This window comes from Anomalospiza imberbis, chromosome W, assembly GCF_031753505.1.
Source record: "Anomalospiza imberbis isolate Cuckoo-Finch-1a 21T00152 chromosome W, ASM3175350v1, whole genome shotgun sequence".
Lineage (NCBI taxonomy): Eukaryota > Metazoa > Chordata > Aves > Passeriformes > Viduidae > Anomalospiza > Anomalospiza imberbis.
Window position 1 is genome coordinate 6,823,650 of NC_089720.1, and position 14,721 is coordinate 6,838,370.

The following is a 14,721-nucleotide window of genomic DNA, read 5'->3' on the forward strand; positions in this document are numbered from 1 at the left end:
CCCCGAACAAGGGGATTGAACATTCAGGTTTATACAAGAATTGGTGCGTCCCCCACCATTTTCTTAATTTAAATAGCAATGGTTGTAGAAAAGGACTGTTCTCTTTCCCCTGTGTCACACTCACAACACTTACTGGTTCCAAGCTAAATTTTCCTCTGCATATATTCAGTACCTAATAAGCTGCTCCTGTATCAATTTAAAAATTTACATTTTCATTCCCCAGCAATAATGTGACTAGTGAAGCAATATGCGGAATAAATTGACTCCACAACCTGATGTAGCTATGAAGTAGGTATGTATGTCAGCGCCCAGGCCCGTGACCCTTCCCAATCTGGCCAAGTTTTGGTTTGGGAAAATTCTTGGGGTTGGTCTGGAGGCAAAGGTCACACTATCGAGCTACTTGGGTGATAGTGGCTCGTAAATGTCTAGCGATGATCCTTTCATTTAGATATTTATATAGGGCATCAATTCCCCCAATGTGTTTTCTAATGTTCCTCCCTTATTAGGGACCATAATAAATAGAAGGGTATAACTAATTTGCCTTCTAGGGTGGCCCATCCCTCTTGGTTATAGTCTCCTTTTTGCTCATGAATCAATTTTTTGTCTAATTTGTTGTATTTTGGCTTACCTTCGAGGGAAATTTGCCCATCTGGAATCAGGGCCACCTCAGCTATTACCTCAATTTTTGCCACTTCTTTGGCTTTCCTATCCGCCAGCTCATTCCCTTCTTCCAATTCTGAGTTTATCTTCTGATGTGCCTTAATGTTCATGATTGCTACTTTCTCTGGCAACTGGACGGCTTCTAGAAGTCTGATGCATGTTTAAACTCACTGACCTCCCTCAGGGAACAGCAGTTATGTAGAATATTTTTTCTCTTGAGAGTTCAGCAGTCCTCTCTCTTTTTAAATGGCTTCATGAGCATGCACTACTCCAAATGCATACTTTGAGTCCGTATATATGTTTATTTCTTTCCCTTTTGCCAATTCTAAGACCTGAAATCTTTTGCGCAGAGGTATTCGTTGGCAGGGGCCCAGATTCTATTACCTCCTTGCAGGTAGTAATTGCGTACTCAGCATGCCGTTTTCCACTGATGATATAACTGCTTCCATCAGTAAACCAGACGTCTGCATTCTCAAGAGGGGTGTCCTTCAAGTCAGGGAGGCTGGAATAGGTGGCCTTGATGGTCTCCAGGCAGTCATGTTCCACTGGTTCTCCTTGGTTTCTACTGAGGAAGGAGGCTGGACTGACAATGTTAGTCACCACTATCTCCACATCATCTTGCTCTACCATAATAGCTTGGTATCTCAGGAACCGTTGTGGGGAAAGCCAATGCCCGCCTTTCACCTCTAGCACCGCAGACACCATGTGAGACACTAGCACAGTCATTTTCTGACCCAGGGTGAATTTACATGCCTCTTGGATGTTCGGTACGACTGCTGCAACAGCTCTGAGGCATCCAGGCCACCCTTTAGCTGCTGCATCCAATTGCTTAGAATAGTAAGCAACTGCTCTCTGGTACAGGCCAAGGTCCTGTGCTAATATTCCCAAAGCGATTCCTTGCTTCTCATGGGAGAACAAAAGGAAAGGCTTACTCACGTCTGGCAATCCCAGAGCTGGAGCTGACATGAGGGCTTTTTTCAGTTGGTTGAAAGCCTGTGTAGCTTCCTTTGTCCATTGAATGTCCCTGCTTTCAGTTGCAATCAGTTCATATAAGGGCTTAACAAACAGTCCATAGTTATAGATCCATAACCTGCACCACCCCGTCATCCCCAGGAAAGTTCGTAGTTCTTTTACAGTCTGAGGTTTTGGGGTCTGGCATATTGCCTCCTTCTGGCTTTGGCCCAGGGTATGTTGTCCAGCACTGACTTCGTAACCCAGATAAGTTACTTTCTGTTTTACTACTTGGGCCTTTTTCTTTGATACCTGGTACCCTTGGAGCCCCAGAAAGTTCAAGAGGCTTACTGTCCAGGCCACGCATGCTTCCCTTGTCCGTGTGGCTATTAGGATGTCATCTACGTACTGTAGCAGCTTCCCTTCCTCTGGAGGGGCTTCCCAGGTCTCTAATTCCTTTGCCAGTTGTTCTCCAAACAAAGTGGGTAAGTTTTTTTTAAATCCTTGTGGGAGTCTGGTCCATGTAAGTTGGGTTCTTTGCCCGCTTTTAGGACTTTCCCATTCAAATGCAAAAAGTTTCTGGCTGGCTTCGTGGATAGGAAGGCAAAAGAAGGCGTCTTTTAAATATAAAACGGTAAACCAAGTTAGTTTGGGTGTTAAGCAAGTAAATAATGTGTAGGGATTGGCCACCACAGGATAGAGATCTTCGGTTACCTTGTTCACGGCTCACAGATCCTGTACTAACTGGTATGACCCATCAGGTTTGTGAACTGGTAGGATAGGGGTATTAAAATAATATCAAACTCAACATTTCTACATACTTTTTATCATTTACCTCCAGACTCATCTCCCCATTTTTAAATGTAATAGTTGCCTGTATTTGTCCCAGCAAATTTCTGCCCAAAAGTGGCTCAGGGGAGTTGGGCATATATAGAAATTCGTGGATCCCCCAGTGCTTTCTTATTTTGTATTTTAGTGGCCTAAAGAAAAATGCCTTTTCAGTTTGGCCAGTTGCTCCTGTAACTATAGCATAATCATCGCCTATGGGCATTAATGCTGTATTTAGAACTGAGTACGTTGCCCCAGTATCGACAAGGAACTTTACTTCTTTCTCCATTTCCCCCAGCTTCAGAGTCACAACCAGAGGGCCTGCTGGTGTAGTGTCTTCTGGTCCCCCCTAAATAACATTAGTTGTAACAAGGTATTATATTCCAATGTACCTGTAGGAGGCTATCTTGCCCCCTCCTCTAGACGATATAATGGCCACCAATGGGAGCAATATTTGATTAAACTTTTTCTTTTTTTTTGTTATAAAAAATTAATAATTTCAAATTAAAACAGTAATAAAAATTATCATTAATCAAATAACCAAAATAAAATAATAATAGCCAAATTAATAATCAATATTACTTTAACTATTTACCTTTAACATTAAAATATGAATGTATTAATTAATAGATCATAATTAACCATTAACTTTTATTAATTTGTTGTTTGCCCAGTCCCACATAAATTTACGAACTCCTAAGGGTTCAATCCAAACCACTGGGCAGGAAAGAAAAAAAAAATTCTTTAGTTCTTTTTAATACTAAGGTTGTGCCACTCCTTTATCCTTTCCCAATCTTCTTCAAACACGTCCCAGGTTTCAGGGACTAGGTGGCTTTTCCCACAGATTAGATTCGCTATTTCACACCTTACTTGTTCAACCCCTGGGTTATAGTAGCTCAGTAATTAAAGGGTGCATGCACGACACATGGATCTCCATCTATATGAAATAAAATATCACCTCCTCTGACACTTTAAACAGCAGAGGAGAACCTAAGCTGTGTGCTAGTCTGGCTTTTAGCAAAAGGTTGTCAATCCGCACACGAAACAGGGGATCACCCCTTCCAGACCCCAACTCAAGGGGTTTCTAAGCGCCCGTTTAACTGGCGGTTGTTCCCAGTCAAGGGCTAGATAGCAACTTGTTGAACTTTGGTATATCCCTCCCAAGAACACTCTGTCTCTCCCTCTGTCCTCCCATTTTATGACTACCCAGTCCCCTGATAGATGAAAAGACTGACTTGGTTCAAGCTGAAACCACTTGTGGGGAAATCACCTCTCACTTGTAGCAAGAACCAAGCAGCAAACCTCATAATGCAAAGGATCTCCCAGTGACAGCTTTTAACACTGAAGGGCAGTGCTATTGAACAACAAACACTTGACTCTTAGCCCAGCCGGGCTTACTGGCTACTTTTAGCCCCTTACCAACCAGAGATGCTTGTAAGTGGTGCTTGCAAGTCCCAACTTGTGCCATGCTCCCACTAGCTGCGCTATCAACTAGCGGCGTTCAAAGCAACCCCACAAACCGCGGCTTGTGCCCATGCACCCGCCAGCTGTGCTATCAGCTAGGCTATGCCTAGAGCACTTTTGCAAGCCCCGGCTTATGCCCCGCGCCGCGCTTCCCCTGTTCGTCAGAGACGGCCTGTGCTACACATGCGCGCTGCCCGCTCTGTCAGGCAGTGTTGGCTGGGACCTGCCCCGCGCCTGCTCTTTCTAGCACCGCCGCACCACGTCTGCACTTCTTAGCAACACTGCACCGTGTCTATGCTCCTTAGCAACACCGCTGCTGCGCCTGCACTTTCCAGCACGGTAGCTGTCACGCCTGCGCCTCCCAGCAACGCTGCTGCTGCACTTAAAGCAGCGATCTCTGAGCAGTGATCAGCGCGCTTCACTGTTTCACTCACACCCACACACACACACACAAGCACGCACATCCGGACGTAACAGACACACCACACCAAAATCGGGACACGCCACACCAAAATAGGGATTTCTCCCTCCCCGAGCTGCTCTATCATCTGGGGACTGAATTGCGGTGAAAAATCAAGACCCCACAATTCCAATAAAGATTTGTAGGGAGCGGTATGTTTTATTACAGTGCTGGGCGCACATAGGGATTATTTCCCTTCAAAGGACATGCATGCCCGTGGTGATTCCTGATCCTTTTTTTATTACCCCGTACTAATTTACATATACATAGAATCTCACAATAGGTTTATGCATATTCATTCTGCTGATTTCGTGTACAATTTGTTGTTGGCCCTTTGTACAGAGAACTCTCAAATCCCTTTGTCCATTTCTTGCAGACTTAGCTTTGGTTTTTTTCTTCTTAGTTTCAGAGTTCAAGGGGCCCCTCTTATCTCTTCACTTTAGGGATTGCATTCTTTCTCCTTGGCTGGGATAGTTTTACAAGCACAGCATAGTTAACAGACTAAGCAGCATATTTTACCCATGTTAGCAGGCTACTACGCAGCACATTTCACCTAAATCCAAAGAGATTTCTACCCCGTTAAATTTTTACTCTGTTACAGGACCTCCCTGCCGCCGGTCTCACCCCCGGCAGGCGGTCTGCTTGCAAGCCCCCTGGGCAAAACTGTGAGCAAAGACGTCTCGATGCGACTTACCAGGTACCAACCTTAAAAAAGAGATTAATGCATACTGCTTCCGTCTGCTGTTGATGGGCGGTAGTCTGCTCCTTGCAGTGTACAGTCGAGGCGCAGAATCCCTCCAGGGAAAAGCCCCGTGGTGCCTGAGGACGAGGACGTCTGCCCCCAATCGGACCCGCAGGTGAGCAGAGTCATCCCTTCGTGGTCGCCAAATGAAGCGACACGTGGAATAAATAAATAGACTCCACAACTCGATGTAGTTATGAAGTGGGTATGTATGTCAGCGCCCAGCACAAGCGAGATATGTCTCCAAAAACTTCTGCCCTGAGCTCTGGTCTGATCCACATCTTTATTCACAAAGCTGTTCCATATGCAATACATTACACAACCTTTCCATGCATATTCAACCCCTGGCCCCGCCTGTCCTCACCTCTCATGCTAAATAGGTCCACGCCCTTCTGGGCATGCGTGGTTTGCTGTGGTGGTCGTACAGGGGGTATCTCAGTGGTCTCTGAGGCTGAAGATTGTGGCCTTCCTCATGATTGAACTTTTGAACATTTCCCCTTTGCGCGTGCGCTTTTGGTCCTTTGGTGCTTATCTGAGTACGTCTGTCAGTCTTGATAAGCTTGGAGACAGAGGAGCCCCTTTATCTGGGTTCTCTGCATCTTTTGGTATCCTCCGGTATAGTTCTTTATGCAAGAAGCTTCAGAAATTTGCATTTTCCTATGTCCTTTGTACCATGGCAGAGTTTTCTTAAGTAAAGGGTTAAAATTCAACACATAATTCTGCAACCTAAATTTTAAATGCTTAATTCATTTTGTTAACGCAAGTGAACTCCAAAAATCTCCATTTCACGAGAGGCTCAGCTGAGGATGATTCCCTCGATCCCCTTCAGGGAAATTCTTCATCTTTGCTTAACGTCATGAGCTTGATGGTTTGAAGAGCGAGGTTTTGGTTTCCTGTCTGATTTCCCCTGACCTTTTCCGATGTTCCCCTTTTTTACAAATTGCCAAAGTGTACTTCAGCCACCAATTATTACAATACAAAATGTCAAAGTATACTTCAGCTACCATCTATTACAATACTCAACCAATTGTTTCTGAGTGAGGGGTCCTGTCTTAGGTATGGTTTATTATCCCATAGAATTTTGGGGGGTTTTGTTCTGTTTTTTCTTGTTTCAGGGGTGGCTGCTGCCCCCTCCCCCCCCCCCCCCCCCCCCGCCCATCCTCCCTGGCTCTGGGAGTATTGAGATGAGTGGGGAGCTAGGCCAGGCCAGGGTTTCAGGAGAGAGATGAGGGCGGGGCAAGGGGCAGCCCCTTCCTTACAGGCAGGCTGTTAGACTGGCCATGCGGCTGGTATCACTGACCGGGGATACTGCTGCTTCTGTGGGTTTTGCCTGTTTCTTTTTTTTCTTTTGCTTCGGCACTGTGACTGGGCTTGCCGGCTTACTTCTTTGCTGCTCTGCTCTTGGGAAGCCCAGAGCCAGTGCGTGCCGTGCCAGCACCCAAGAACACCCTCGTTTCCTGCTGGAGGCTGGCCCCCTCCGCTCAGCCCAGACCCAGGGACCAGCCAACGCCACTGAGAAGTCCTTAGGAGCCTCTCCCTCTCGTGTTCAGGAGCCAGGGTTCCACTGCCCAGCCCCCGCCGTTTCTTTGCCACTGCTCCGGGTTTTTTGCTACACTGTAGCCTTTCACCCCCTGCCTGCTGGGATGCTCCATGGTTCCAGCTACAGCTGCAGAGTTTCTGATACATCTCATGTACCACTCTGGGATTTTTCTTGTCCCAGCAATTCCAGCTTGCTGCTTCCAAGGTTTCCTGCTAAAGTTCCTTTTGCCATCCAGAGAGGGCACCAGGATCGTCTGCCTCTGTGTGTTTGTAAAGGAAGTCCCTTTCCCATCCCTTCTGCTGGCACGCCCACCATTGCCCACATGAGACAGATGGCCAAACTCAAGCCACAGCCCCCCCCCCCCCCCCGCAGCCATGGGAGAATTATCGCACCCCCCTGCCCGGCTGGGGCGTCACCAGTGCCTCTGCGCCTGTGACCAGAACTACACCAGAGGGGAAGGTGCTTGGCAGCCAAGACAAGGCTGTTAATGGGTTTCTGGTTTTGTTTGTTGTTGCTGCCATTGTTGGTTTTGTTTGCCTTCTTATACATACTAGTAAAGAATAGTAAAGAACTGTTCTTTCTTTTTTCATATCTTTGCCTGAAAGCCCCTTCATTTCAAAATTATAACAATTTGGAGTGAAGAGGGTCATATTTTCCATTCCAAGGGAGGGTCCTGCCTTCCTTGTCAGGCACCTGTCTTTCAAACCAAGACAGGTCCTCCCACAATTTTCCCCAATGTTTTAAGATGCATCCCAGGGGGGATTTTTCCAGAATGCCCCGTCTTCACTCTATGATCCATTCCCCATTTAAACCATGTGGTATTCCAAACCACTTACTATTTAGCAGCTTCTAGAAGGAGCCTTCCTTGTTCCCACCTTAGGTACCTTTAAACTTAACCCTGTGAAGCTTTTGCTGCACCTTATATGCAGGTTAACACCTTTAAAGTAAAGAATGTCTTTTTCTTACCAGGGAACTTGCTCTGATTTCCTTTGGTCAAGGGATTGCATGTTATCCCCAACAATCTTTCAGTGCCAGCTGGAGGTCCTGTGATCCCTCGGATCAGTTGAAATCCAAGAGTAGGTCATTTGGAGTCTCCAAAACTGCTACCAAAAATCAGTTAAAAAAAACCTCCTTAACACCAATGTAGCATTAAGAAGCAGCCATTCTTTATTTGTCTGGATGCACAAGGGAATGTCTCCTCTAAAAGTTGTGTATGCTGAGTACAGAAAAAGCTCCTGTTTATATACTGTATTTTACATACATATTAATTGATTTTCCTGGAATAAACACACATATGATAACCATTTCCCTAAAATCATTAACATATGTTCCCTCCCCATTATGCATACATACATTCTTCTGTCCTGGGGGTCTCTTTGGTGGTCCCTGGTGGTCAGTGACCCCAAAATCATACCTCACCACCTGGTGATCTGGTAAAAGCTGGCACAACTGGGCTGGTTGCTTTCCAGTTTTTCTTCCTACAGAATAAACATTGTGCGATTCCATAGGCCAGTGGGTTTTGAAGAATAAGCACTGTATTAACCCACCAGGTGCAAACAATTTTTCATCTGGAAACCTTAGCTTTCTCAGTAGTTGTTGATGCTGATTTTGTGCTTTTAAAATTCCCGCCTCTAAGCACACACATTGAAGTGCCCAGTTCTCCTGCCTTTACAAAAAAAACATTAGAGAAAATTTTTATTGAAGCATCAAAGTCTGTGCCCAACATGTGCCTGTGTGTAATGCACATACCTACACTCAAACAGTGCATGTTACTGTTTCATCCAGTGGGGGCAGAAAGGGAGAAAAGAATGTAAACATGAAGAAATAGAGAAGTGAGTAGGACATATAGTGCAGGTGTTGCTTATTAATGTGGCAGAAAGAATGGCAATGATGCTTCTTCCAGCTTCTGAATTGATAAAACCCTGTAAGTAGACAAATGGACAAGATTGGAGGAGATGCTTATTTTTTTGTTAACTCTTTCTTCATAGCTGTGTGTGGTGTTTTGATTGGTGGTTTGTTTTGGGGGTTTGTGGGGTTTTTTCTTTCCCTTGAGTACAAGACTGGTTATTTATCATATCCCTAATCAAGACATGGTGTCTTGGTTTGAAAAGACAGGTGTCTGCTAAGGAAGGCAGGAGCCTTCCTTGGAATGGAAAATGTAAGCCTCCTCCCTCCACATTATTATAATTTTTAAATTAAGGGGCTCTCAGGCAAAGATGGGAATAGGAATAACAGTTCTTTACTAGGAAAATTAACAATACAAATTCAATAATACAAAAAAAAGAAAACAAACCACTGACAGAGTCAGAATACGACCTGACACCCTGTTGGTCAGGGTGTTGGTAGTAGCCCGATTGAATGGTGGCTGCAGTCCTCCTGGAGCAACAGATGTGGTTCTGTTGAAGCAGTGATCCTGTAGAAGGGTGTAGTTTCCCTCTGAAGGTCTGGTGGTGGTGTAGATGGGCTTGGTCTTCCTCTGGGAATACAGTGGAGAAGAAAGCTGCTCCTCTGGGAATCCAGTGGGGAAAGGCTCCTTCTGGTGCTCCAAATCTCAGATTATATCCAGGTAGGAATGCTTGGCTCCTCCCCTTGGGTGGAGCATCTCACAATGGGATGATGTAATTTTATCAGTCATGCAGTGAGACTCAATGGCCCATTAACAGAAGCTATCTCCCCAGAGGGAGGATTGGTTGTGGAAAAGAAAAAGTAAACTGCCCAATAAACAGGAGATAACTGACCCACCTCTAACAGATGGGAAATATAATACACACATATCTTACAACCCAAGACACATGGCTTAGTAGCATTGTGTCCAAACTTTAAATACTGTCATGGGTACAATATCTTAGTGTAATTAAGCTATATTAATTTGACAGCTCATTCTGCAGCGGGTGAGGGAGACAATCACTGTAATAATGCATTTTAAACTTTGACTCTTGGCTTTTCTCTTTTTTTTTTTTTTTTTTTAGGTGAAACATGGAATCCATTGAAGTTGCATTATCAATTGCGAAATGTCCGTGAACGGTTAGCGAAAAATCTAGTGGAAAAAGGTGTACTGACCACAGAAAAACAAAACTTCCTTCTTTTTGACATGACTACACACCCTCTCACCAACAACAATATCAAGCAGCGCCTCATTAAGAAGGTTCAAGAAGCAGTTCTTGACAAATGGGTAAACGACGCTCACCGCATGGAGAAGCGTTTGCTAGCACTTGTTTATTTAGCCCATGCCTCAGATGTTCTGGAGAATGCTTTTGCCCCCCTTCTGGATGAGCAGTATGATTTAGCCACAAAGAGAGTGCGGCAGCTTCTAGATTTAGATCCTGAGGTTGAATGTATGAAAGCCAACATGAATGAGGTTCTATGGGCTGTTGTAGCAGCTTTCACAAAATAACTGCACTCAGACCAAAGTGTTCTCTCTTCTCTCATGTAAACCAGTTGTTTCTCTTTTATTGATTATTCATGTTTTCTGTAATTTGTACCTTCTCACATGATGAATCAACTCTTGTTTAATAGAAATTATGTGGTGAATTTCCTCCTTCTCTATCTGCATACAGGATTCTGCTGGTACAAGAGACCATCCCATTTAAAAACAACAGAAAAAATTTTACTGGCATATTGGCATTCTAATTCCTATTCAGTTTTGAGTTATCTGAAATACTTTGCTTAGTCTATTTTTCATCTTACTGTTATTGAAGTGGTTTAAAATGGAAAATACCTCAAGAAGGAAATGTGCATACAGTTGGATCACTAGTCTCAGCTGACACAGATGTGTGCATGCATCAGTGCTTCTGCTGTACAACTCCTAACAGATTGAAGAAGGGCCTTTTAAAATCACCAAAGCTTCATGTTGAAGTATCTGTCAGGACATTTTATATACAGATGTTGTTTCAATTATATCTAACAAAATTAACAGCAAAAATGCCATTAATCAGCTTTTTCAATAGTTCCTGTAAAATGCCCCATAAATTTTACTTTCGTTAAAGTCTCTTGCATGCTTATGTTTACATTAAAATGATATCTGAGTCATAAGGCTGGAGTTGAAAGGTCCAGTTTTTTCATAAACCCATATTGGGATGGGATGCATTCCATTATATTGTATATATAGTTAAAATTGTAAATTAAAAACTGCCCCATCTTAGTATTTTGCAAGTTTTACACCTGGTGCCCCTGATTTGCCATCAGTCATTTGATGGAAAAAAAAGCTGTTTTTTCCAGTGTCTACAGTTTGCCATCCAGGTATTCTACGTCTATGTATTGTCTTTGAGAATTACTATATAGAATGAGACCACTTTCCATCATCATATCATCATTTGTACTTTTTTTTTCTTCTCTTCTTTTCCCCTTCTCTATGGAAGAGGCTTGTGACTAGCACAATTCCTGACTGCAGTTTTTATGTTTGTTTGTACACAAATAATTTGTCTCAAACCTCTCAATCTATTTTACACTTTAAAACAAAAAGTCAGTTCTAGTAGGTGTTGCATTTAAATGGTTAGCAAGTAATGACTGCAGTTCAGATTATTAAAATTTCTGTAATGGGATGCTGTGCTATATTTTATTTTTTTAATATAAAATTATGCTGATTAGCACACTATTGTAAAAATATATATAAGTCTTTGTCTTTTAAAAAATGAATTGTCTTTTGGCACTGCTTGTTATCTCCCATTTGTTTCACAGTACAAATATGCATTGAACAAATTATGCATCAATCTGTATTTTTTTCCTCATAACAATGAAGATTTATGGTGAGGCTTACAGGTGTCAAGAAACCTTTTTTGGTTAATATTCAGAGTAAGAATACTAGATGGTATATAACTTGAAATTTAGGAGATCCCTTAGTCTGTATACTAGCTTTTTACCTACAGCAAATAAACTATGATCTTAAAAGTGCCTGAAACGGAGCAAGCATGTAATTTTTTTGTTGTTTTTGCTAATTAGAAAAGTTTTATTGCTTAACTGAAAGCTTTAGTTAATATTCTTCTTAGAAAGACCGAGTTTATATTAAGTAGATCAAACTGACCCAATCAGCAGTGTCACTCAGATCTCCAGGATTCATGGCTGGGTCAGACTGAGTTAACTTTTGAGTGTTCAGTTGTGTCTGCCATAGGTAGGCTTCTTCTATCTTGAGCCTTACTCTACAGCCTCATTTGTGACTGGACTTCCAATTTTGCATTTAATTTTAAATAATTTAAATGCTTAGGTTCTTGACTTGAAAATACAACTTAAATTCATCATAGCTATAGAACCTCTTTAAAACAAAGATTTAAAAAATATAGTCCTTAACTTTTAGTGGCACATTGTTCTTTCAGTTCTTGAATTATGTTTCTTTATAAAAATTAAAGTATAAGGTATTTCAAACTTTGGTTTACAAATAAAATGATAAACAGTGTTCTCCTAGCTGTAAGATGCTGTGTTTAAAACTTTGAGGAGCTTGGGCATGAACTTTGGAAATTTTCTTTCAAACATTTTCAAAATGTGATTGTTTTAAGTGGAGGAAAAATGAAAATTGCTGTGTTACTCTTGTGAAAAACAAGGTTCACTCTCCTGGCAAAATTTGAAAGTTTAATAAAGGACAATAGGATTCAAAGATAAAGCAAAGTTTAGCATCCGGGTGCTTGGCATTCAGCCAAGAGCCCACCTGCTATTTCGGAGACACCCTTTATATACCTTGTCTATTGCATCAGCCTACTGCATATTCACAATTATGCATATTTAAACTTTTCCCCAAACAAGTTTACACATTTCAAGAACTGTTTAGCATGGCTCCTCCTCAGGTCTGCCTTTTTAGAGTGTGCACATTTCTTGGCTGCGGTTTTACTCCGTTCTTATTATCACCTCCAGCTTGGGCTTTGGTTCATACTTTCTACAGATGGTAGGTGCTGATAGTAGCAGGGGTCATCATACGTTCATTGGATGTTTATCCCAGGCAAACAGGCAGTTCAATTACTACAAGCATAAATATATCAGCTATTTCACTACTATGTCTAAGTTTAGTTAATAGCAGAAATAAAAACTACATCTTTATAGCAAACTTATTTTAACACTATACATATAGAATACATTTTAATATTTGTGGAAAGCCAATATTATAATAGGTATTTATAACACTCATATTTGAAAACTTACAGAATACTTTTTGTACTTGATAGTATATGTTAACTCTTTGCTTTCATTGTCTCTCCCTCCGGTGATCTGTTTTCTCATTTTCTGTTGCTGTTTAAGAGGAAAGAAAATTAATTAGGCAGAAAAATCAGAAAAAAAAAATAGTGGCGTATTTGGGAGCAAGTTGAGTGCACAAAACTTTTAAAATGGCTTTGAAAATCTAAGCTACTTGAAACATTATTCAGACTAAAAGTATCTTTCATAGTCCCTTTTCTGTCCTCTCATCTTCATTTTGTCATGTTCCTGCTGGGTTCATTTTGCATTAATACTCTACCTCACTGGAAAGGACTCTCACCATCTACTTGGGTGCCTCAGGAGATAGCCCAGGACCTCAAGCACTCCCCCTCTGAGGGGGCCTCTCCCAGTTCAGGAGCCAAGCTGTCCCTGCCCAGCACCGCTGCTTCTTTGCCACAGCTCCGGGTTTTTCGCTACACTGTAAACCCACACTCCCTGCCTGCCGGGACACACTGCAGCATACTCATAAAGAACTGGTATTCCTTTTTGCAAATCTTTGGCTGAAAGCCCCTAATTTCAATGTTATAATAATTCAGAGGAAAGGGGGTCATGTTCTCCATTCCAAGGAAGGTTTTCACCTTCCTTAGCAGACACCTGTCTTTCAAACCAAGACACCCAGTAACAGACTTTTCTTGGCCGTCAAGCAACTTCCCCTTTGGTGTAGTTAGGGTCACAGCCGGCAGGGCAGGTGTGATGATTCCCCCTCGGCTGCAGGGGGCACTGTGGTGTGAGCTTAGATGCCTCTTCATGTGAGTAAGAGCAGGCACGCTGGCAGGAGGGATAAAAAGGGCTTCCTTAACAACTTCACAGGGGCAGCTAATCTCGGTGCCCCTCCAGATGGCAAAATGGGCTGTAAAGGGAATCTCAGCAGCGGCTGGAATGGCACAGGTGGTAGATACAGAGTTTGTGGTAATTGGGAGTGGGGCTGTGGTCGAGCCTCATCCCTAAAGGGCTACAACTGTGAAAAGCAGGTGAACAGTATTGAAAGCAATGAGACATGGAGTGCCGAGGTGTACTGACCAATCACAAAAGGGAACAGAAGGCACACAGGCGCAATGCATGAACGATGAGGGGAATAAAAGGTTGGGCTAAAGAACAAGAAGGGCAGATGCTTGAAGCCTTCTGAAGTGGTATGGTGTTACTCTGTATGGGTTGAAGCCTTCTGATAGTTTATGATGATACGCTATGTATTATGGCCATCTCAACTGCGACACATGCTGTGACATGTTGTAACATGTGGTGATCCCGACGTGATCTGGGATTGGGCTATAGGGCGAGGTACAGCAGGAGACGGAGCCCAGGGTAACACTGAAAGTGAAGTGAAGAACAGTGTTTTATCTACATGGAAAGCTTTGTTAAAAAGAGGAGGCATTAAGACTACTGACTACGCCCTTCGTAGTGTTTTACCATGGGCAAAGTCATAAGATTTTAAGACTGATGCAAGTACTGCTTTTAGTGTTTGAAAGAAGTTAGGGAAAGACTCTGGGACCTGAACAGAATAGCCAACATACAAAGGACAAGCTGGGAAATTGTGGCACACCCCCTGCTATCCAAAGTGGAGAACTTCAAGTCTTCCCCTTGCAAGAATATCAACAAGGTGTTACTGTGTGCCACCGTGCCCACCCTGAAGCTCCCTGGCTTCGCCTGCCCGGCAGAGGCATGGTCAGCTGTGGGGGACACTCCCCTGTGTCTCGAGGAGAGTTGGGGAGCGGCTAAGACAGAGCGCTACGCTGTCTGCGTTGTATGGAGGGGAAGTGACGTCCGAGGAGGCAATAAGGGAGCCGACTCAAGGCTGGGAAAACAGTCTCAGGTTTAATCCATGCTCCGAGGAGCCCCGAATGCCATTGTACCCGACAGCCATAGGTGCCTTCGAAGCTTTCACACCAGCTCAAATACCAG

The 14,721-nt window shown here is 43.2% G+C and overlaps 1 protein-coding gene across 1 annotated transcript in view; it reads left to right on the forward strand.

Annotated features, from left to right (window-relative positions):
- LOC137464280 (Golgi phosphoprotein 3) overlaps positions 1-12,869 on the forward strand; it is a 118,660-nt gene extending 105,791 nt beyond the window's left edge. The window contains exon 4 of the mRNA XM_068175569.1: positions 9,615-12,869. Coding sequence (XP_068031670.1) covers positions 9,615-10,039 — 425 coding nt within the window. The 3' untranslated portion in view covers positions 10,040-12,869. The remainder of the gene's footprint in view (positions 1-9,614) is intronic.
- The last annotated feature ends 1,852 nt before the right edge of the window (positions 12,870-14,721 follow it).